General features: G+C 34.5%; 3 protein-coding genes across 3 annotated transcripts; 1 reads left to right on the top strand and 2 right to left on the bottom strand.

Moving 5' to 3' along the window:
- The first annotated feature begins 490 nt into the window (after nt 1-490).
- Nucleotides 491-5,094, top strand: LOC136233361 (sodium-dependent phosphate transport protein 1, chloroplastic). Its single transcript, XM_066022993.1, has 10 exons — nt 491-960; nt 1,285-1,392; nt 1,562-1,717; nt 1,969-2,184; nt 2,314-2,523; nt 3,257-3,394; nt 3,562-3,663; nt 3,955-4,020; nt 4,265-4,349; nt 4,675-5,094. Exons 1-10 carry the CDS (start codon nt 553-555, stop codon nt 4,770-4,772), a joined length of 1,587 nt encoding a protein of 528 aa, XP_065879065.1. The 5' UTR covers nt 491-552; the 3' UTR covers nt 4,773-5,094.
- A 522-nt stretch (nt 5,095-5,616) lies between these two features.
- Nucleotides 5,617-7,468, bottom strand: LOC136233362 (cytochrome P450 86A1). The gene has a single exon (XM_066022994.1). The coding sequence runs from the start codon at nt 7,432-7,434 to the stop codon at nt 5,899-5,901; it is 1,536 nt and encodes a 511-aa protein (XP_065879066.1). The 5' UTR covers nt 7,435-7,468; the 3' UTR covers nt 5,617-5,898.
- Nucleotides 7,469-23,526: 16,058 nt separating this feature from the next.
- LOC136232176 (josephin-like protein) lies at nt 23,527-24,426 on the bottom strand. The gene is made up of 2 exons (XM_066021215.1): nt 24,244-24,426; nt 23,527-24,150 (listed from the first exon to the last, which is right to left on the bottom strand). Exons 1-2 carry the CDS (start codon nt 24,331-24,333, stop codon nt 23,668-23,670), a joined length of 573 nt encoding a protein of 190 aa, XP_065877287.1. The 5' UTR covers nt 24,334-24,426; the 3' UTR covers nt 23,527-23,667.
- Nucleotides 24,427-24,627: the final 201 nt, after the last annotated feature.

Below are 24,627 nucleotides of genomic sequence, written 5' to 3'. Positions count from 1 at the left end.
GAATGATAATAATATTTTAGTTTTAATCAAACTGATAATTTTTATTTGTATTATATCAAATAGGTTTATTTTTATTTTAGAAATATCATAAGCTAAAAGTAACCATCATCTTTTAACTTCCATAAAAAATAATTAGTTATTAATAACTTTCTTAATGATAAAATTCAAAATAAAATTTGATGTAACCATAAATTTTTCATGGCATATATTTTTCGATGTAATTACCTTTAACATTTATTGATATCATGAGCTGAAAGCCAAGTTGAATAGGTGGGCTGGGATCATCCATAAAGAAATGGGCCTAAGCCCATAAAAATACTACAGAAAGTGATGCACCGTTAGTTTCTGTTAGTCACCCCGCCAGTTTCTCTCTCTTTCAATTCCAAAACCCAATCCAATGCAATCACGCAACTCCACGTGTCAAAACTGTTACCAATCCCAGTAAATATCCCTCCACTTTCCTCCAAAACTTTCAAAAGCTCTCTCTCTCTCTCACACTCTACTGTGAAAAGTGATGTGGTGAATAGAATTCTTCCACTTCCTTTCGCAACCATGAATGCTAGAGCTCTCCTCTCCTCTTACTCTCCTCATTTTCGCCCGCCAAATTACTCCTCTGATATTTCCCTTTCCAAGAAAGCTTTCGGCTTTCCGGAATTCAAACATAGAGTTCACTATCGGCTTCGGCTTCACACTGAACAAGTCTGCTGTGTTTTCGGCGTTTTTGTGAGAACTTCTGCTCGCACCGAATTTGGGAAAGTGTATGCAGACGTTAAGTCAGAGCCATACGACATATCTGAATCGGTGCCGGAATCGGTGAACTTCAAAGATGCTGTGAACGATGCCGTTTTGAGTAGAGGGGATGATGCGGCAAGTTCGCTTCCCTGGTGGGAAGAGTTCCCTAAACGATGGGTTATAGTGATCTTGTGCTTCTCGGCTTTTCTTCTCTGCAATATGGATAGAGTATGTTTTTCATTTCTCGCTTAAATATCAACTTTGATTATCTGTCTTTAGCTGCAAAATGATTATGAAGCATTTGCAGGAATTCTGTTACTAGTCGGTGGAATAAGAGAATGTTTGATTGTTTTGTCAGTAAAGATACTTATGAATTGTACTAATTAAACGTTGAATTTCAGATTTTATTTTATCTCTGTGTACCTATTGGAGCACAATGCTAATACTTGACTCTTTGAAATTATCAATCGCAACCTTGTGAAACCTGGCTTTTGACAATTTTTGAAGCCTACTTCATATAGCAGCTACATTGACCAGATTGTCTTTTGGCAGGTTAATATGAGCATTGCCATACTTCCCATGTCTGCGGAGTACAATTGGAACCCTGCCACAGTTGGTTTAATTCAATCTTCTTTTTTCTGGGGATACCTGCTCACTCAGGTAATAGAGCTTTTCTCTTATTATATCATTTATACATTATCATCTAGTCACATTTAAGGGGTTTATGTTAACAATAATCGGCTTCTCTTATGAGATAATGTAGAAAGATGTTTCTGACTGATGAACATTGACCTTTCATTTTCTTAATTTTATTAATACTTGGTGACAGATTGCTGGTGGCATCTGGGCAGACAAAGTAGGAGGAAAGCTGGTTTTGGGTTTTGGTGTTGTTTGGTGGTCCATTGCCACAGCCCTGACCCCTGTAGCAGCGAAACTTGGGTTGCCTTTCCTGCTTGTTGTTCGTGCTTTTATGGGGATAGGCGAGGTAAGTACTTCAGCAAGTTTCTTATGGTTACATTCTGAGGGGTGAGGCATATGATTTTGTGTTATTATTCTTTTGCTTCTCATAGCTAATAAAATGTCTGTCCATGTAAGCATTATTTGTTAGACAATGTATTACATCGCAATGAAATCAATTCTTTGTTCTTTATTTTTTATTTTTCAATATGTGCAGTTGCATTCTGGCAGACATGCCTCATGTTAACTCATTTTACAGTATACTGGATTATGTTTCAGGGTGTTGCTATGCCTGCCATGAATAACATTCTGTCAAAATGGGTTCCTGTCTCTGAGAGGAGTAGGTCATTAGCGCTGGTGTATAGTGGCATGTACCTTGGATCCGTCACTGGCTTGGCTTTTTCACCATTCTTAATACATCAATTTGGATGGCCATCAGTCTTTTACTCCTTTGGCTCTCTGGGGACAGTTTGGTTTTCTTTATGGCTAAATAAGGTAACGTTTTGCAAGTTCTAGAATCTTTTGATTTGAAAGACGACCTTAATGTTAGTTAAATGTTTAAATTGCCTTCCCATGATATATAATAACGAGATTCATGTTATATTGTGCTTTTTCTTTCACTAGGCATACAGTTCACCTCTTGATGATCCTCAGCTTCGGCCAGATGAAAAGAAGCTTATTCTTGCAAGTAGTGTTTCCAATGAACCTGTTAAAACCATACCATGGGGATTAATCTTGTCAAAACCACCTGTATGGGCACTAATAGTGTGTCACTTCTGTCACAATTGGGGCACATTTATTCTTCTAACTTGGATGCCAACATACTATAATCAAGTAAGTCGTCCCTTTCAATTACTGTATATCCCTCAATATTCTAAAGGATGGATAACAAGCATCCACTCTATCAATTATCCCCTGCATTTTGTTAATTCTAGATTAATTATTCATCTGACAAGCAACTTATCTCAGTCACTGATGTCTGCTATTGATAATCTGGTCTTCCGGATGAACTCTTGGCTGTATTCTGATACCTTGATGGTCTAGCTAATCATATTAGTATCAAAGCATTTGCCTTGTTTTTTTGTCCTGAAAATATTCAAACATTTTGTATATAGAATAACATCTACCTCTCAAGAGGGAACTCTTGCATCAGATGGATTCTAGCTTATATTGTGGACGATCATATTCTTCCATGTGATAATGTGCAATGTATAGGAAGAGAATAATGAATGCTTGCCAGGTAGTAGTAATTGCTTTTCTTTTCAATTAAATTATGTTGTAGCATTTACCCTAAAGCTTTCGTTTCTTTAGACAACTCTTTTAGGTGCTGATGGCTTTTGCTTATTTTTTCCTATTAAATTATATTTTATCATGAACCCTAAAAGTTCTGTATCTATAACCTATGCCTTGTTGGTAGTTCAAATTTTTAAGCGTGCATCAACTTATTGTTTTATTAATAACTTGTAAACTAGAAGCGACAGTTGCAAAAACATTACTTGGTTAAGTTTTTGTGTAAAATCGTAGATTCAACTTTTTATCAAAATTCTTTTCATTTTCGGCCATATAGGTGCTGAAGTTCAATCTTACAGAATCTGGACTCTTTTGTGTTTTGCCCTGGCTTACAATGGCATTTTCTGCAAATCTCGGAGGGTGGATTGCTGATACACTTGTAAGCAGAGGGTCATCTGTTACTACTGTTCGCAAGGTATATCTGTCTACTAATGTTAGTGCAATGTGCATTGATTCTTCATCTCTTTCTCTCTTACCCTACTATCCGTTTACTTCGGTTCTTATAAGAACAGGTTCATCTATTGAGTTTTTCTGATCAATACTGTTCATCTAACAGAGGAATGGCTGTACTTCTCTTTGCAGATAATGCAAACGATTGGATTTCTTGGCCCTGCCTTTTTCCTAACACAGTTGACCCATATTGATTCTCCTGCATTGGCTGTATTATGCATGGCATGTAGTCAGGTATACTACTTACAATTAATACGGAAAATCAAAGAAATAAAATGAATCCAGTGGTAGTTATTGCTTGGATACCAATGATATGTTTCAAAATTAACTTGAAAATTAGTTGTCAAGTCTTTCACATTACTTTTTTTTGTTAGCATTCTCTTGTAAATTCTGCATTCACAAACTTAACTAGATGCAGATTTACTTTATTCCAACTTCAGTCATAAACTTTATCTTTAAATTCATTTTTCTTTTGAATTATCACCAATTTATTTATTTTTTAACATTTTTTCTTTTGATTAATAGGGAACTGATGCATTCTCGCAATCCGGTCTATATTCAAATCATCAAGATATTGCTCCTAGATACGCCGTGAGTACTTATATCTTGTAGTACTACTGATGAATATTTGTTGAATGTCCTTTCTTTTGTTTCACTTTGCTATATGAGAGAAGGAAGTATTAGTTCTTATTAGTTTTTGAATTATTGATCAGTCATCAAGAACTGGAGGCTTTAAATGATATTTAACTTTGACTCTGTCTAAACACATATAGTATCTCCTCTTTGGTAGACTAAAATCTAACAATTCTATTGTTTCTGGTAATTTTAATTTCAGGGAGTGATGCTTGGTCTATCCAATACTGCTGGAGTATTAGCCGGAGTTCTTGGAACAGCAGCTACTGGTTACATCTTGCAACATGGTATAGTGAACCCTTACTTTTGGTATGGTTAAGAGTGGAGAAAGAGTCATTTTGGATTAGTGAACTTTGGTTAAACATGGCAGTTGTCACCAAATTAGTTAAAAAATAACACATGTTAATGGTAATTTAGATTGAATTTTGAAGTAGGAAACACGCTTACATTTATTATTTCAACAATATGGATAAGAAAAAGACTTCATCTGACTTTATATGAAGCAGCTTCATCTTCAAGCTTTGGTTTTGAAGTTTTGAGAAAAGAAAGTTGGTTCATCCACTGATAAGAAGTTGTTGAACTCTTATATTGTTAGTGTTTACAACCTGGCAGGTTCTTGGGACGATGTTTTCAAAGTTTCAGTTGGGCTCTACTTAGTTGGGACTGTTGTCTGGAACCTCTTTTCAACTGGTGAGAAAATTATTGATTAAAATTCTTAGGATGGTTCATCTTTCCCTCAAATCGCAGCTCAAGCCCAGTCTTCAAAACCCATTACAGAAGAGTTCTTCTAATGCTTGATTGATTTCAAACCAAAACAAGATAATGTTCAAGTTACTGGGCTTGAGGAATTGGCAAATTTTCTTAATGCCATGGGTTAGGGTTTGTGAGCTCGAATCCGAGCTCCACAGCTGCCACTGTGTAGATTGCAAAGGAATTGGTTGCACATATACTGTATATTTGTAAAACATCTCCTTAGGGCTGTAAAATTTGTCAACAATACTAAAAAGTATGTATTTACTTTAGATTTATGCTTCTTCCTTGATAATACTAAAAAGTTATGTTGCAAAGGAAGCGAAAACGGACGCCAGAAAACATTATTTCTAGAAAAATATAGTTATTTCTAGGAAATGGAAAAGAAATAGAAACAAAAACGAAAACGAAAACGAAACGCGAAAACACTACTGATGAAGAGTTTCAGCTCCTTTGTATTTGTTGTTTTCACTAGGACTTTTTTGGCTATTAGGTCTAATTAATCGGTTCAAGGACCATTTAGGTAACCTCTCTTCCAATTAAAGCTTATTGTGTATACTAATACTCAAACTCAATATGTCTAACTTAAGCAATTTGAGGCTCTTTTCAATCAAGCTAATTGATGTTTTTACTAGGATTAATTAACAATTAATTAGCTTGAATTTAGGATAAAATTGAAGGGTTAGACTATATTAACTTTGTTTCATAAAAGCTCAAAATTGTTTAATCTACAAATTTAAATCTAAATAATAAAATATTGTTGAAAGTCTAAAAATAGAATTAAATTATGCTGAAAAGTGACAGTTTCTTTGTTAAGTAATAAGAGTATAAAGTTTGATATTATTGAAATAATCATATGAAAACCCATATCTGTTGATATGGAATAATACAACATTACAAAGACATTAATCACTCCCAGAAAATAAGAAATACAGACATGGAAATTACAAAACAATTCATCATATGACTTATATACCTTTCAACACCAACAAATTGGAAGAAGAATAAGAAGAAGAAGATGTATGATTTGATGACTCTTTTACCCCTGTCTCCTTTGGGGCACACAAACTATAGTCTCTTTTCCTCCTACACAAGTGTACGAGGATGCAAGAACACCCGAAGCCCATTTTTCATAAACAATGTAAGAGACATCTTCTGCTCCACACGGTGACCGGGAACCAGAGATAACCGGTAACGTAACAGAATAGCAGAAGCCACAGACTTCATTTGTAGATAAGCCAAATCCTTCCCTAAACAAGTTCTCGGTCCAGCATTAAACGAAATAAACTTATACCCATCTTTAGGCGGTTCAAACCGGTTTCCATCGCCGGAAAGCCACCTCTCCGGCTTAAATTCAAGGCAATCTTCTCCCCATATACTCTTCATCCTCCCAACAGAATATATAGAATATGTCACCGTTGAACCCGCGGGTACAAATGTGCCGTCAGGCAAAACATCATCAGCTACAACATATTTGAAATCTTGAGGCACTGAAGGGTATAAACGCAACGTTTCAGCCAATGTTGCTTTCAGATAGATGAGTTTATCCGCTTCATCGAATTCTAAAGGATCTTCAAGCCATTTTTTATGATCATCACCGCGAGTTTGTGCAAGAACAGTTGAGATTTCATTAACAATCTTTGCTTCAACTTGAGGATTGTTCATTACTAGCCAGAAAAACCAGCTGAGGGCCACCGAGGAGGTGTCACGTCCAGCCAGGACAAAGTTGAGAGCGATTCTTTGAAGGACAGAGATAGGGAAAAGATTCCCGTCCACATCTCTTTTCTTCATGAATCGAGATAGTAAATCATCTGATGGATTTTCCTTGCGTGCTGCAATGGCTTCATCCATGTAGTTTTGAACAATTTTGAGACAATTTTTGAGTTTCTTCTCAGCTCCGATTCCGAACATTTTCTCAATCCTCCATAAGAAACCGGGATAAAGAAGGCGTTGTAGTGTTGCTTCGGTGGCAGTATCAAAGGCAAGAGCAAAAGGATTTTCAGGCAAATCAGGAGACAAAGTTTGAGGATCTTTACCAAAAGTAAGACCGCATATGTTATCAAAAGTTAACCTAAGAAGCAAGTCCTGCAAATCAACTGAAATATTGTCCTTAGCTCTTTGATCCAAAATGCCCCAAAGGCGATTCTTGATTGTCCGGTTGACCCATCTGGACATGGCTTGTCTCAAAGTTCGAGTAGTGAATTCAAGAGCAGCAGTTTTCCTTTGTATAAGCCAAGTATCTCCATCACTATTGAAAATGCCTTGGCCTAAAAGATCATGAAATGCAACTTGCCAATGAGGGCCTTTAGGATAGTTATCGAAGCGAGTTCGAAGAATATGTTCCAAATTCTTAGGATGACAAGTGACAGTATAAAAACCTTGACGGCGAGCGAAGAAAGGAAGAGCGATAGTACATGTTTGATAAGTACATGCACCGCCGGTTGCTCGGAGATTAGTAGCAATCCAGTCATGGATTTGTCTTCTGTTTTTGTATAGTAGAGGTAGACTTCCTACTATAGGCCATACTTTGGGACCGGTAAGTTTTCGAGCAACCAGATAGAACCAAAGGAGATAAAGAAATGTAGCAGATGCTAAGGTTGTAAAGATTGGAAATGTATCCATTTGATTTGAATTTGATAGTGAAAGATATGATGATATAGAGGTATATTATAGAAGAAGAAGAGAGTTTGATCTTAAAAGAAAAAGGTTTTTATTAGGAGAAGTAGGTGTGAATTTAATTTAAGTGTATACAAGAAAACTGTAATAATGGTTTTAGTTTCTTAAGTCGTATGAGTAGTTGCATGCAATATTATTCTTGTAGATATTAACTATACATGCTTAATTAATTGGATCATCTCTTAATTAATCTCACTTTAATTGTCTCATTGCCAATTGTGGAAAGCTATATTATTATTATTATTTCTTCTTCTTTTTCATAATAAAAATAAGAGAAAATTACAAAATTGACTAAAATGGGACATATTTAGCTCATTTAACAATATGCTAATTCAAATCATAACAATCGATCTTCCGGTTGAACTTCCAAAATATTCCAAAATATACTTCCACCTTCCTCTGTCGCCTCTCTCACACTCCCAACTTTAGTTAACTCTTTCATATGTGTGAGAGGAAGTTTGGTTGAGATATTTGGATTTTAATTTTTTGCACACAATGCGCTTACATTAAAAAAGAAAGAAAAATTTCTACTAGACCCGGATGTGATTCGAACCATGACCTCCCTATAGGTAAGCTCTCAACCACTAGGCTAAAAGCTTCACCACGATATTTGGATTTTAATTGAAAACCTCTAAATTGGTAATATTGCATACATTAATTTAGAAAATTATATGATTAATATTTAATAAATTCATTCAAAAAAAAGTTAATATTTAATAAATAAATAAAAAGAAAGAAAGAACAACGGTTGATATTAAAAAAAAATCTTAGATGCAAAAGGAGAAAGTTCTATTATAATCCCTCTGTTCCTAAATAATTATCATATATTCTATATTTTGATTATATGCCATTTAAAGGAATGATAGCCGTTCAAAGGAGGAGGAAAATTTTTGAATTATAAGTCGTTTTCATTCGTTGTCTCAATTTTGCCTTGCTAAAAAATTTCTTTTTGATAACATATCTTTCCAAAAATATAAAAAGTTTATATAAAAATGTTAAGTAAATAGAGAGAAAAATGCAAACGAAATTTATATATTTTAATTATTTTGTAATCAATAAAAAGATAGTGAATATTATATGAGAATATGTCATTAAAGAGGAGATTATAGGAGATTATTGTCTTTTTAAGTTATATTTAGTGACTACTTAAAAAAAAAATTGTCTTAAATGACATATTTCAGAATAGATGGAATATAGAAAAAGATTGATTTAGATTAAATTTAAGAATAGTTTGATCTTAACTTTTTTAGAAGCGCAAATTTAGCTGTAACGTGCGAAATTGTACAAATTTAAATTTAGGATCTTGCTTAGAAACGTTCGAGTAAAATTTATACAATTTCTTACGTCACATCTAACTCGGTATTTCTTCAAAAATATTATGGTTAAATTTGATCATCATCCCTTAAATTTATAAAAAAAAAAAAAGAGAAAAATGGCATTTCATCTTTTCATGTTACTGAATGATTATTTTTATTATGTAAAAAAAATGAATATTTTTATAACATTCATTAAAATTGAAGCACTCTCAATCTCTCCATATATAATAACATAATTTAAATGAGTTGAACATTTGAAAGTTTAACCCTTAGCATATATAACTTGGGGAAAGACTCTGCTTTGTCTTGGAAAATGATTCTTGCAAGACAGAGAGATAGTAGTTAGAGTGGGTTTAACCACAAATGACAAATCTAGGAGAGGACTATGAGTAAATTAGTTTGACTACCTTTCTTTAGGATCCACCAAACCCTTTGAATTTTACCTTCTTTTAACCATTATATGTTTTGGTCCAATTAATACCTCCAACCTGCCCAATCCTCAATAAAATTAAAATATATTCCGCTGCATTACTAAAAACTAATCTTCTTCAATAAATTGGAGGCCTAATACATCCTATCGCACAATTTATCCACGAAAGAATATTGACTTTCTGAATTTTATTAGTCTCATCAGTTCCCAAACTTACTCATTTCATATCACCAACTTTCTAAATTTACCTATAAAAATGAATTAGCTCCATAAACTTGCATATGTACTCAATTATTATTAGTTTTCAAAATAATCTACGTATACATAATATAAAACAATAACGATGGAGCCATTTGTTACTTCCTCATTTTTTTACTAATTAAAAATACAATATAATATATTAATTTTAATTATATTATTAAATATTTATCTATATAAAGATTATTTTATTCGTATTATGGGCTCATTTAGTTTACTTATTGTTTGTTGTTAAAAAAAAAATGTTTTTTCAAAAAGCAAAGATTCTCTGGTTTTGTAAAAAGTTAATTTTCAGCTATAAAAGACAAAACAGAAAGTGTCTAATCAAACACCTAAAACTCTCCATTAAAAACTGAAAAGGCAAACATGAGGCGACGTTTATAAACAAAAAAGAGTGCAATATCACTTATTAATTGATATAACTTAATTTTGCCAAAAAAAAAATTTATGTGACCATCTACGCTACTTTTATATTGTCAGAGTTGATTAGATATAAATCTTTAAGCAATCTATCTAATCTAACATATGAAAATACGTTGAGCATAACATATTGATTATTTTTTTTAATAATAGACTCTCCATTATCCTTGGCAACTCTTATACATAAATAAATTTAAAATATTTCATATCAATTTCTCTTAAATCAACTAATGAATTGAAGAATATATATAGATAATAGATAAAAATAAATTTACAATAATAAATAAATAGAAAATTATTATATTATATATCACGTGCATTGCACAAGAATTCAAGCTAATTAACAACTATTCTTCTAACGGAGGAAATTTTATGTTTTTAGTTGTGGATGCGCCATCTTCGGGACTATTTATTTCACGATCATTAAGCCCGATGTTGTGGGTGTCGATGTCACCGGACAAAAGGCCATCATCAAAATATGAACCCTTTCCCCTAAGCATTCCTAGAAAGATAAAACTGTTTTGCATGATGTCCCTAAGCCTGATAGAGTTCGCAAAAATTGGCGAATTGGAAAGTAAAATCACCATAGAGTTTAATGACTCATTGAACTCCAGGGTTTCCATTGATCTAAACCTCAAGAAATACATAATTGCTCCATGGGAAGACGCTCTGATTATTAAGCTCTCAGATAAGGACCTTGGTTGTATTGCTTTACAAAAACATGTCTTTGAGCTCTAGAAGCCGATAGCTGATTTTGACATGATGTACTTGAGTAATGGGTTTCACTTGGTTTAAGTTTGATAATGAACTAGATAGAGAACACATCATTATGGTCAGTGTGTGGCTTGTACAAGGGCATTACCTAAATGTACGATCTTAGTTTCCCTCTTTTAACCTCTTTGATGCCTTTGTGGAGTCTACTATGGTTTGGGTGAGGTTCCCTAAGTGGCGATTATTTTATTATGATAAGGATCGTCTGTTTCGCATTATAACAAGTGAAAAAATGAGGGCGAGCCTTGGCGCAATGGTAAACGTTGTTGTCGTGTGACCAAGAGGTCACGGGTTCGAGTCTTAGGAGCGGCCTCTTGCTAAATAAATTGGCAGGGAAAGGCTTGCCCCCAGTACACCCTTGTGGTGGGACCCCTCCCCGGACCCTCGCTCAGCGGGGACGCGTAGTGCGACGGAGCCGTCCTTTTTTTTAAGGATCGTCTGTTTCTCATTATAGCAAGTGTTGGTAAACATATGAGGGTGGACAGGAACACTTCAAGTGCAATGAGGGAAGTTTACGAGGGTATGCATAGAGATTGATTTGTGCAAACCCCATGTGGCTAAGTTTGAGATTGATGGAGAGGAGCAATGTGTTGAGTATGAAGGATTGCATGTTGCATGCACGGATTGTGGACGTTTTGAGCACTAAAAATTAGCTTGCGATTTACCTAGTGTTTTGAAACACACTAAACCTTTGGATGATCTGGTTACAGAAGATCAAGGCGAGGTCCAAAACGAAAATAGAGAAACCTTAAAGGGCAATAATGAGAGGACTGTGGATGTTTAACCTATTCTAGACCTTGATTATGGCTCGTGGATGATTGTGCCTCATTGTAAGGCATCGAATCGAGGATGGGGGCAGCAAGACAACATGTTGATATAGGAACTACTCCTAACCCCTTTACTAGGATTGGTGACCAAGCTAATATACTAGATTCTAATGCTAGGACCTTCAATTTTTCTTCAAAGCAGAACACATGTATGTCTAGGTGGACTTCTTATGGTGCAAAATATGGTTGGGGTGGATATCTGACTAAACGAGTCCCTATGGTCACTGCCTCTTTTATGCAGACTGATATCTTAAAGCATAATATATTTGTAAATTTAACCTCTAATGATCACAAGGGTCATATGGAGGTCATACTGAGCTTTATAGGTACATCTAATGTAATGGTTGATAAAAAATGGTCAGAGTAAACACACCCGAGTTGATCCGATAGAGAATGTTGATAAGAACCTTAGAGATGGAGAGGGTATGACATCCGATGTTCTTGGAACTCATCCATTCCAAGCCACTAGTGGCATTGATATGTTCAGGGTTAAATAAGAGAACAAGTGTGTGGAGAGAACCTCTCTAAGATAAGGGTTATATAGGGTCCTTTGTTCGTCTTTTTTTTTATGAAGACCGTTTCTTGGAATTGTTTTGGTGTCATTGGTACCGATTTTTAGAGAGCTCTTCAATATATGATTTGTTTCGTTTGTCCTAAAATTCTTGTTTTACTTGAGAATGCGCTTTCGAGGTCTTGTGCTTTCGATATTAAGAAGATGGTTAAGTTTTCGAATGTGGAAATGGTTGAGATGGATGGGCTTAGCGAATATGGAAATGCTTTAGAGGAGATTAGTTGCTTACAGAAGCTAGATTTTCTTGTGTCAATTCTATATATGTCTCTTTCCCCTTCCTTCGTATCCAATTTTGTATACAGATCCCAAATCACCTTTGCTCTAACATCTCGTATGACCTTCTTTGCTTCCCTTTCAGCCTCTTTGTACTTTTCATAGTTCTCATCATTCCTGCATCTCCCTAATATTTTATTGGATTCTCGCTTACTCTTTACTGCTTGTCGTACTTCTTCTGTCCACCAAGATGTGTCCTTACCTGGTGGCATGCTACCTTTAGATTCCCCTAGAACTTCCTTCGCTACTTCCCTTATACTATGCTCCATCTTAGTCCATATAGAATCTATATTTAAATCCATATTATAAGTCCAAATATCTTTTGTGGCCATCTCATCCACAAATTTTTGTTGATTCTCCTTTTGCAGTTTCCACCACTTAATCTTAGTCTCCACTTGTGGTGTTCGTTTTCTTATACATCTCTTACTTCGAAAATCAAGCACCACTACTCTATGTTGGGTTGTCTTACTCTCACCAGGTATCACTCTTTCTCCAATCACTCCTTACTAGGAAGAAGTCAATTTGGCTTGCATTACCGCCATTCCGATAAGTCACTAAGTGGGAGGTTCTTTTCATAAACCATATGTTCATGCTACTCAAGTCATAGGCTGATGCGAATTCTAGAGTATCATTCCCGCTTCATTTCTATCTCCAAAACCATACCCTCCATGAACACTCTCAAACCCATCTCGCCTAGAACCCACGTGTCCATTGAGGTCACCATCCAGTTCCATCTTTTCATCCATAGGAACCTGTTGCACCACTTCCTCCAAATCCTCCCAAAAAGCTTGTCTTATAGAGACATTTAATCCTATTTGTGGCGCATATGCACTTATGACATTCACAACCTCATCCCCTATCATAAGGTTAACACTCATAATTCTATCGCTCTTTCTAGACACCGCTACTACATCATCAATATACTCCCGATCAATAAGAATACCTACTCCATTTCTACCCTTATCCTTTCCTGAGTACCAAAGCTTATAACCTTAAGGAGCTATCTCTCTAGCCTTGGCTCCAACCCACTTGGTTTCTTGTAGGCACATTATATTTATTCTCCTCCTCTTCATAACATCTATAATTTCAACTAATCTTCCTATCAAAGAGCATATGTTCCATGTCCCAAAGAGTAACCTACTACCCCTACCCCTACCCCTAACATTACCGTTATCGTTACCGTGAACTAGCTTATTTACCTGCAACACTTGCATATTTGACACCACCCTGGGCTCCGGGGTGGCGCGCTGCTTCGGGGTGATGACCTAGCAACCCTTGCACATTTTTCACTACACTCGAGTCTAGGAAGTGCAGCGTGTCGCTGAGTAGGGAACGCCCTCACGATATTCATATTTTGGTTCATGTCATAAGATGTGGTTAAGTTTTACGCTGGCCGCCATAAATTTACCGCAACCCTCCTCCTTTGTCCGGGCTTGGGACCGGTTGTAAATGCCACCAAGTGACCCTCACAGGCGGAGTTAATTCCAAAAGACATTGAGACCAAAAGAACAAAATTCCAAAAGACATATAAAATTAATTCTAACCCTACCAAAATTCAACTTTTCGATATCAAATTCAATTTTCTCAAGTTTGACCTAAACTTCCCTGTACCATAACTTTCTCATTAGACCTATGATTTAGGCGTTTTAAATGGCATTGGAAAGTTCATGAGGACTAATATGAGTAGTGGCAAGGTTATGATTTATAATTCGGAGGGGGGGGGGGGGTAAATAAGAAGTTGTACATAAACGTGATAAGGTCCAAACTTGCTCCAATCTTTTTTTTTTTTTTGAAATGCGGTTTACCTCTATGGTTTAAAATGGTAAAATTTTATTCTTAATGTTGCTGAAAAAGTCAACTTCAATCTTACCCAAGAAAAAATTAGAACGGGTTGGTTTGACCATTATTTGATTATTATATCAAACCTTCCAAATTAACAAGTTTGTTGATAAACTCAAGCTTTTTCGTGCATTTTGGTAGGTTATTTGTAATGTGTCAAACATTTTATATGATTATTTTGTGATTGACTTATATGTGGCAGACTTTAGTTGTTGGCATTTTGGCAGATTGTTCACCGTAAATATTTCAGGCGTAATTAAGTTTGAAAGATTTGAAGTGACAGTTAAATAATGTGTCAAATAACAATAAATTAACATGTTTAATTTGTGTGTTAGATAGAGATAAAATTAATTTGTTTGGAAACATTAAAAGGTAAAATTTTAACATTTTATACTTTAAGATAAATATAAACTTCTCCTAGAATGATAAGGCCAAATTTGAATCTTCTCCCTGCACAAAATAAATTTATATAGTAATAAAATGGGCAAATTCCAAAAAATAAAGAATGCAATATAGACTAATTAAATTAATTAATAAGAATTATATGAAATAAATTGATCTTTTAAAAACAATTAAGGAGGTGTTGGGGGTAATTTTTATTTTTTATTTTATATAAATAAACAGTATATGTTATAATTATATGATATAGTTGATAAAATAAAGAATAAGAAAACGGAAAAAATAAAAAATACAAAAGAGTAACATAAAAGAAAATACAAAAGTGGAAAAAAACTATTTTTTAGGAAAATCAAGTAGCCAACTTTGATGATTTTTTTGGGTGCAAATGATGAAAATTTGGTACACGGACAAGGTATTCTGAAACTAGAGATGCCGGTGAATTCAAAAACTATTTACGGAGCTAAAACAGATGAGTATTAAAGGAGATATGAATTTTGAAGTTGGTTAAAACACTGCTATTTTCATGGCTAGTTTTGTGTCATTTTCTTCAACAAAGGTCCATGTTTTTCATCCCTAATATGCCAAAGAAAGTCAATTGAGATAATGAGACTGAGGATGAGTGAAAATAGGAGACAAATGGCTAATGAGTGTCCAATTTGGCTATAAATAGAGTTTTTTTCTTCCTTTTCAAATCCTCATCAACCCCGTCAACCAAATCAGTAATCAAACAAATCAAACGATCAAATAACCAATCTATCAATAAATAAAATCAGAAAAATCATTGCTTATCCCATCCATTTCATACCTACAACCTTCAATTCCATGTTCAAATTCATATTCTTCAATTTCCAGTTCTCAATTTCAGCTCAAAAGTTCAGTTAAGTTCATATCTTCCAATAATTATTTCTCCAATTCCAGTGTAAGCCTAATATATGTTTCTTAATAATCCATTTAAATTAACTCTTCTCATTCAAGAATCTGACATTGTTGCCTTCTTCCTTAGTTTCAAGCTCCAACTCACAAACTGAAACACTCAAAACCCCATTTTTGTGACGTTTTCCATCCATAAACCTTTTCTAAATCCACTTTGCAATCTATTCATTCGTTCCAATTAATCAAAACACCCAGCATAAAGCTTTTGGCAATTATTGATCTTAAAATCATAATTTCCATCAAACAACTATTCTGACCAGTCCTTTCCAAAATTTATTATGGCTGCCACGAGCCGTCATTCCTCACGAAATCAATCTCAATCTCTTCGTTGATATCCAAACTATAAGTCTCGACCTTTTCTCGTCCAAAACCATCTCATATAGTCTTCATTTTGTCACTCGAAATCACCCCTTTATCATTCAATTTTTCCTGCATCAAAGAGCTGTAGTTTCTTTTTCAATTAATTGGAAAAAATTCACTTCAGCCCTTTAATTCTTAAAATGATACCAGCAAGTCCAATTTCTATATCTAATTCGATAACATCCAATTTGATTATTCCAAGAGTCTTATTTAGCTTAGATACACATTACTCAATCCTCAATTCAAGTCAATTTAGTCCAATTTCTATATCAAATTCGATAACATCCAATTCGCTTCAAGCTTTTTTCGTTAACCCGAGATCCTCCAAACTCCAATTTCGAGTCATTTTCTGATTATAAACCATTCAAATACCATTTTTATAAGCTATCCGTTGATTCTAAATAATCAATTCTCTCAGTACCAATTTTTTGGTATTTATTCGATTTCAATCGAATTGAATTCCATCAAACAAATGTCCTAAACAACTCTTTTCACAAATTTGTTCCGACTTCCTCGATCAACCATTTTCCTCAAACTTAATTTTGATATCTTCTTTGCCATATAATCCTGAGATCCCAGCTTTCATTTCACTCAAAACGGCCCTCTATAGCTTCTAAACTCGACACCAAAAGTCTATACCCATCACACATATTCTTCAACAAGAGGTGCTGATTTTTTTCTTTAATTGTATCTACCTTAGTCCCCAATTGTCTGCTTTGCTCCAATCACATCTAGGATCACTAGAAAGTCCAACGACCTTCAAGCCTTCATTCTTGAGCAATCCAGGGACACCAACGACTGATTCCCGACCACGACATCAAGTTTGTTAATATTTATTTATTTTTGCACATTTGCCACAATTAATTTCATCGTACATATTGCTTTATCTTTACACGTTGATCGTTTAATTACATTTCCAAGTTCTAATTTTCCTGCTTTATTTCCCACATTTGTAACCTAAAAACAATAAAAATAAAGAAAAAATTAAAAAACGTCTTTGTGTTTATTGATTTTATTTTGTTAGCCTTAAGTAAGTAAAACGTTTGACCTGTCAAGCGAAACCCGAAATCTAAGAGAGATTTTTTCGGTCCTTGAGTCCTTCCTTCACTACTCGTTTTATTTTTAGAAGTTAAGTTTTTAGGCGCAACTATTTTCTTAAAAATACAAAAAATCACTTGGGAATTATTTTCTTTGGCACACCCACACCACATCCACACGCGTCAATGTTGAAAATTAGTATATTTCAAAAATATCGCTAACAATTTTTGGCACACCTAGTGGGACCCACAAATTTGCACAAGTTCATTTTCTAATTTTTAACACCCAATATGCCTAATATTTTTTTCTTCTCTCATCTTAATTTCACTATCACCAGACTTTGCTAGTCTATCGCTAATAATTTTTGGCATGTTTGGTGAGACCATTTCAATATGAATATATGTAAAGCAATAAAATCATGACGGGGACATCACTAAGATGCAAGGGATCCTACAATACTAGTGTATTTTGGTGGTTTCAATCAAGATCACTATTCTACAGTAACTACAACTATAGCGTGGGTCCGTTGGTACACTGTTTTTATATGCTACACTGATGGCTATATTCAATTTATTCATAGTGAAGAATAGGATATCGACTGTGAGTGTTGTGCTTATGTTCATCCTATGTCATTTTATGATGATGAATATGGTTGCTATGTGGAGTGAGTCTAGGAGTCACATGAAAATCCATATGATCCTGATTATGTTGAAATACGGAAGCATATATGGATGAGTAATTCTTATTGCTCGAATAGTTATTTTTATAACAATAAAGACCAAACCCGCTATTTTCATCGTCCTTGCCGGCAATCTTGTTTTCAAAGAAGTATGGTCATGGCTCTAGTGGAGTATGAGGCCTATGAAAATTTTGTCTACTCTAATATGAGTTATGACAAAGCTTCTTTCGAGGATTTCACTCCTGATGTAGATAAAGAAGCAGTTCAAGTTGTTGAAGACGATGGAGAAGTCGAGTCATCACTTGTAAAAGAGAAGCAATAAAAAAACAACGATTTTTTAGGAAACCCGAGCAAATTACATTTGACGATTTTTTTGGAGTATCAAATGACGAAATTTTGGCATGAAGACAAGGTATTCTAAAACTAGAAAGATGGACGAATCCATGAACTACTCATGGAGCTAAAACAGACGAGTATCAAAAGAGATATGGATTTTGAAGTTGGACCAGAAAACAAAGTCCAATTCGTGGCAACTATTTTCATGGCAATATTTATGTCATTTTCTTCAACGAATCTCACATTTTTTTCATCCCAAATTTATCAAAGAAATTCAATTGAAGTAATGAGATTAAGGATGAGTGAAAATATGAGACAAATAAGGCTAATAGGTGTCCAATTTGGCTATAAAGAGAGCTTGTGTTCTTCCTTTTCAACTCCTCATCAAACAAATCAAATAAATCAATCTATCAATAGAAATTCAATAAAATCATTGCGTATCTTGTCAAATTTGTGCCTACAGCCTTCAATTCCAGGTTCAAGTTCATATTCTTCAATTTCCAATTCTCAAATTCAACTCAAAAGTTATGATACTCGGACTCTTCATTTTAGCTACCATACCAGTGTCGACACAATATGACACTGACACGGGTATGAATTGAACAACATAGGATATAGTTATTTTTTTAGACAACAATTATTCTTTTTGGAGAGCAGTTATCCTCTTTAAAGAATTTGAAGCCTCCTGTAACTTTGATGAATTTAAAGTGTCTTGTACCTGGGCAATAAAAAACAATAAGTCTCTTTAAATTTTTAATTATTTCTCTTCCCTCCTAAACCCTAATTGCTCCTACAGTATAAAATATTCACCAAGAATCAAAAATCTGCCATTGTTGTCTTCTTCTTTAGCTTCAAGTTCTAACTCACAAACACTCAAAACCCTATTTTTGTGACGTTTTCTGTTTGTAAATCTTTTCTAGATCATATTCGAAATCTATTAGTTAATTCCAATTAAATAAAACACCGAGAACCAAGCTTTTGGGAATTATCGGTCTCAAAATCATAATTTACATCAAACAACTATTCTGACCAACCTTTTTCCAAAATGTATTCCGGCCGCCACGAGCCACTATTCCTTGCAAAACCAATCTCAATCTCTTCGTCCAAACTATAAGTGTCGGTTTTTATTTCGTCCAAAAATGTCTATTAAAACCTTCATTTTGTCAAAGTCACCCCTATTTATTCAATTTTCCTGCAAAAGAGTTGTTGATGTTTCATTCAAATTTTGGCAAAATTCTACTGTGGTCCTTCTATTGTCAAACGATTCTAACAAATCCAATTTCTACATCCAATTCGACAACTTCCAATCCAAATATTCCAAAAGTTCTATTTAGTTTAGATAAACAATGTATAATCCTGAATTCAAGCCAATTATGTCCAAATTAATTTGCTGACATTGGCGTCTTCTTCCTCAAGCTTCAAACTTTTTTCATTAAACCAATATCCTTTAAACTCCGATTTCAGCTATTCTCTTATTATAAACCATTTCCATATCATTTTTAGAAGCTATCCATGAATTCCAATTGATCAATACACTCAAATCGGGCTTTTGGTATTTATTCGATTTCAAATCAAACAACTATTTTGAACAACCATCTTCTCAAATTTATTCCAACTTCCATGATCAACCATTTTTCTTAAACTCAATTTTAATCTCTCCCTTGTCATATAATCTTTAGATTCCAACTTTCATTTCACTCAAAACAACCATTTGTTGCCTCTAAAATCAACGTTGAAAGTGCCTACCCATAACCCGATTTTTAAAAGTACAACTGCTCATTTTCTGCTCTAAAATTCGAGATTCAACCAGTCAACTTCAACAATTTCTTTTATCGACTTCCCAACCTCCCACCTAATTTTGATTTCTAAATATTTTCCAGCAACCCAACTTCGAGCTCAAATTTTTTATTTCCAAAATCCAACCTCGAATACAAGATATTTATTGCTCCAAAGTTCACCAAATTCTTGCTGATTTTCTACTCTAAAAAAGCAGATTCGACCATCCATTTTCCAACATTTTTTCCAGCCCCTTCGAGTGCGTTAAATCTGAAATTTTTTACACCATTTCAATTCCTGACATACCAACTTCAATCCCAAGCCTTTGTTTCGCCCAAAAGCTTACCCGAAATCTGATGATGTTTTAGCCATTTTCGACATCCGAAACACCATTTTTTAGAGTTGGTGCTGAAATTTCTTTACATTTTTTTAGCTTAATCAATTCAAGTTCAATTTTAATCTTCTTGCTTGGTATATATTTTGTCATTATTTCCTGTTTTTCTTCCCGATTGTAATTAAAATGTTATAAAAATCAATAAAAAATAGAAACATTAAAAGAATTTGTGTTGATTTTTTATGTTTCTTGTCTTTTTCTTGGTAGACCATTGTGAGCTAGTTAAACTTTTTTTATAAGTGGAGCTAGGAATCCAAGAGAGACTTTTAATGTACCTTTAATGGCTTCTTTTGCTTTTAATAGTCATTTTCTTGCTTTTAATAGTCATTTTCTTGCCCACGTGGACTTTGTATTAGGCTTAGCCTATATGTATGTAAGGTTTTATTCCTTACTGGTCTCTTATGTACTTCCAATGTTATGATTTAATGAAATATTAGTATTACTATCAAAAAAAAAAAAAAGGAATCCAAGAGAGACTGTTACCATCCTTGAGTCCTTCAACAATCATTTTGTTTCTAGAAGTTAAGTTTTGGATGCAACTATTTTCTTAAAAATACCAAAAATCATTTGGGAATTATTTTTCCTGAGCGTGTCATAGAGAGCAATTGTCCCTCACTCTTTATACATGGCATCGCCAAAAAGTATGAGTCTCATGAATACTCCCATATCTAATTTGACTCCAATTAAAAGGTTGGGTTTTTGTTTTTATCTTGGAATGGGTTGACTTTTAAAAGACGTTCCTAATTTTTATCCAGTGCAAATCCTAAAGCATCTTTAGATCATCTATTCGGTTGAATATCATTATAGGGTTGGAATCCAGTAATGAGTTTTTAGGTAAAATATGATGTATTATTAGGTGTTATAATTCCAGAAATAGAATATGAATGAAAGATAGAAGAGAGGTTGATGGATGGGTAGTGGGTGTGGTGATATAAAATTATTGTGAATGAAATATAACCTGTTTGATAGATGTCGCAAATGTAACCTCAAATGAGGACTTTAAACAACTAGATGAGTAAAATATAGATATCACCTCCATACTTGAATTTTAGAGTTACAAAGTTTGAGATTACAAACTAAGAATTAGAAAGGGAGTTAGACGTAGCAGCTGAGTTGATGAACTCAATGCAATCTTGTATTGCTGAACTTGTGTGAGTATCAGTTGGAACAAGAGAAGCTCTTGGTCTTCCTGATGATGAAACTTGAGGTGAACCCCTCCTCCTCCTCCTCCTCCACAAACTCGGACCAACTTTTCCCATCCTTTTCAGTAATTTCAAAGGTGAAAGTTCCAATCTTTTCAATAATCTCAATCCAAAGCAACCACCCACTTTCTTACTCATACAATTTCTCTTTTGGGAAATACCTTTCTTCTTCATTCCTGCTTGATGTCTGTCGAATGCAAGGACAACCAGCTGCTTCAAACTATAAAAGGAAATGTGAACTAACATCCTTCTAATACCAACTTCAAATAATTGAAATTTGATTTTGATTTCACAAACCAACAACCACTAGAAAACCAAAAAGATGGAAGCAATAAGGAATTTTTTTTTTTTTTTAAAAAAAGCATAAAAATGGTAAAATCAGTAGGTTTCCTTTATATATAGAAACAAAAATGTTCAGTTTTTCCTTGTTCATTTCTTCCTGGTTGCGACATTTCACATTCTAAATGACATTGTGAAGATTTTATTTTAGGTACAGATAACAGAAACAGCAAGATGCTCCTGCAAGATTACAAATAGAAAGCAGCATATATACCCACACGAGGATTATTAATCATCAATCAGATCACATGGTCACATCTTCCAAGAAAAGTCTGACTCCCTCCTCAACAAGAATAACAGTCAAAATGAGAATATTAATATTTTTTCCCTTCTCCTATCAGTTTTTCTAGCTTTTTCAGGTTCTTATCATTACACGATGCATAGCAAGCAGAAAGTCTGGCTGCGGTGTGGTGACTATTTGAGGGAAACTATCTGTTCGCTTTTCAAAAAGGAGTTATAGATGAGGCAACTTCTGGTAAAATTTTATTATGAAATACCAAAATATGTGTCAAAAGACAGGCAGAAAGTAAAAAATATGTACAACAACGGTAAAAGATACGACGTACCAGAGCTTGAAGGGGGCCTATATTTCCTGAACTGAACCTTCAAAGCAAGAGAATACCACACATTGATGCAAACAAGGATAGTGTAAGAAAACAATTAAAAAAAGGAGGAAAGCATTGCATTTGCTTCATCGAGATAAACAAGTGCATTATGATTGTATAAATGCTTCCAGAATTGGATAATTCAGCATTGACAGTGCCCTGTCTCAGGCAAAAACTTCCCAACCCCCTCCAAAATGACTGGGTCATCCTTCCTTCACAACCATGGCCAGCAAAACTACTTGTGAACAAATCAGTGTCAATAATTGCTGTACCAATTAAGTTGGCTTAAGTAGTTAAGAGTCTCCGGCTGCTAAAGGTAAAAATCTCGAGTTCAAATTCCAGCATACGCTACAAAGTTTGATTGGTAGAAATCCACTTAAAAAGTGTCTACATATCTGATGAGGATGTGACAAGTCTCAAACCGATTAACCGGATTACTTACCAAACTAGTGTCAATCAGTGCTGTAATTCTGGTAGGCCCCAATTTATGCTGCATTCTTTTCTCCATTGACTAACTATAAAGATGTACCACTAGCTATGTTTCTCCAAATAATAAGGCCATATCACTACTATCTGTGGTTTCTGGTAGAGCGTCACATCATAGCTTATGCTTGCTATGACTGGAAAGTACTAGGATTTCTTAGCAGAGTGAACAAGAGGAACAACTCAATTACAAAATAGCTGTTTATGGGGAAAATTTAAACTAAAGGGAATTGCAGCAAGTTATAGACTTCGAGACAAACAAAAAGAAAATGATTCACCAATCAATAGCTAGATTGTTAAAGGAACACAAGAAACATGTCGGACTGACACTGACCAAAGTATGTGTGTGCACTATGCAGTCATCTTCTCCAAAACCCAACCAAATCCTCTTCTGATAATCAGAAGTTATGAGGAGCTATGCAACATAAAATCAGATAGAACTTAGTTCCTCAAATGCAATTGAATCATTTTAATATAGTACAAGTCCATCATTAGAAAGCAAGAATCAGAAATGAATCCAGTATTCCAATAAGCAACATATCCATTTAACTAATGACATTATTGTTCTGGGAATGCACAAATATCCAAGAACTGTACAAGGGAATTACAGCCTAATTTCTCCGCTGCTCCACCAGTGAAGCTATGAAAAACACCAACGAGGCAAAGCCTATAGTTGTATTGTTATTACTTATGGGATCATAACGTTACAAAAACTTCTCAGCAACAATTTTACCATAGTAGATAGTGCCTTATTCATTACAAACACCTCTAAGTAAATAAATCAAAATGTAAGATAAGAAGAAATGATTGCTTAAGGAGAAGTCTCCATTTCTTTTCAGTTTAGAACAAGTACAGAAATCGTGATATATACAAACTACAAAGTCAATTCGTATCAACTGTGAAAACCTAGAAACCTAAAGTAAAAACAGTTCAATCTTTCTTATTCATTACAAGCAAAACTTCCCCACTCTGACCAATAATATAATCTAAGAATCTTTTAACCTCATCTACATTCTCAAAAGCGATTGGCTTTCTAAGATCACTATCCAAATTATACCAAACCCCACCGATCTTTCTCAAAGCCAGCCAATGCCTACTCTTCCAAAACCCAGCATACCGTCTTACTTGTACATTAAGCACTATACCAAACAATTTATCATCTTCAGAGCCATTATCATTACTATGTTCAAGATCAATTGAGGAAGCCCCATTTCGCCTGTCATGCCAAATTACAGTCTTACCTTTGCTTTCAAGGGAAGCGATTAAGACATTGATGTCATAGTTTCCAGTGAGGGAATTGTGATGAGGCTTGAAGACAATGGACAAGGGTGTCCAATTCTGCTGGTCCGGATCATCCAAAACAAGCTTCTCAGCAATTGCATCCAAGCTCAATCGAGTAAATGCTTCCTTATGCTGAATCAAAATTAATGTGGTAATTTATAAAATCGACTAGGAAACTTTAATCGATAATTAATAATTGAATAGGGAAGTATCGAAGAGGATCACCTGAAACAGATTGTTGAGAGCATGCATGAGGCAGAACTGCAATCTTTGCCTCTCGTGATATACCTGAGGCTTGTCGCTTTGAATTTCCATCAATTTTGACTGAATCTCTGTCTTGTTGGAGAAAACACACAAAAATTAGGGGATTTTGGTTTCTTTTTTCTTTCCAGTTTCTGAACTATCGAAGCTTCTGGTTGCAGACAGGGTCAATGATAACAGAAAGATGCCAATCCAAGTCCGAACGACGCCGTTTCACTGACTCCTTTTGTTTTTATCCGTTAATTTTTAGGGTCAATACACATATTTGCCCTCGTGTTTTCTCGGAAAAACACATTTGCCCCTGTATCAAATAAACCCACTAAAATATCCTTGTACTTGTCACGACCC

Source organism: Euphorbia lathyris, chromosome 6 (assembly GCF_963576675.1).
Source record: "Euphorbia lathyris chromosome 6, ddEupLath1.1, whole genome shotgun sequence".
NCBI lineage: Eukaryota > Viridiplantae > Streptophyta > Magnoliopsida > Malpighiales > Euphorbiaceae > Euphorbia > Euphorbia lathyris.
The sequence above is the reverse complement of the archived record's forward strand: the minus strand, read 5'-3'. Positions and strand labels throughout refer to the sequence as shown.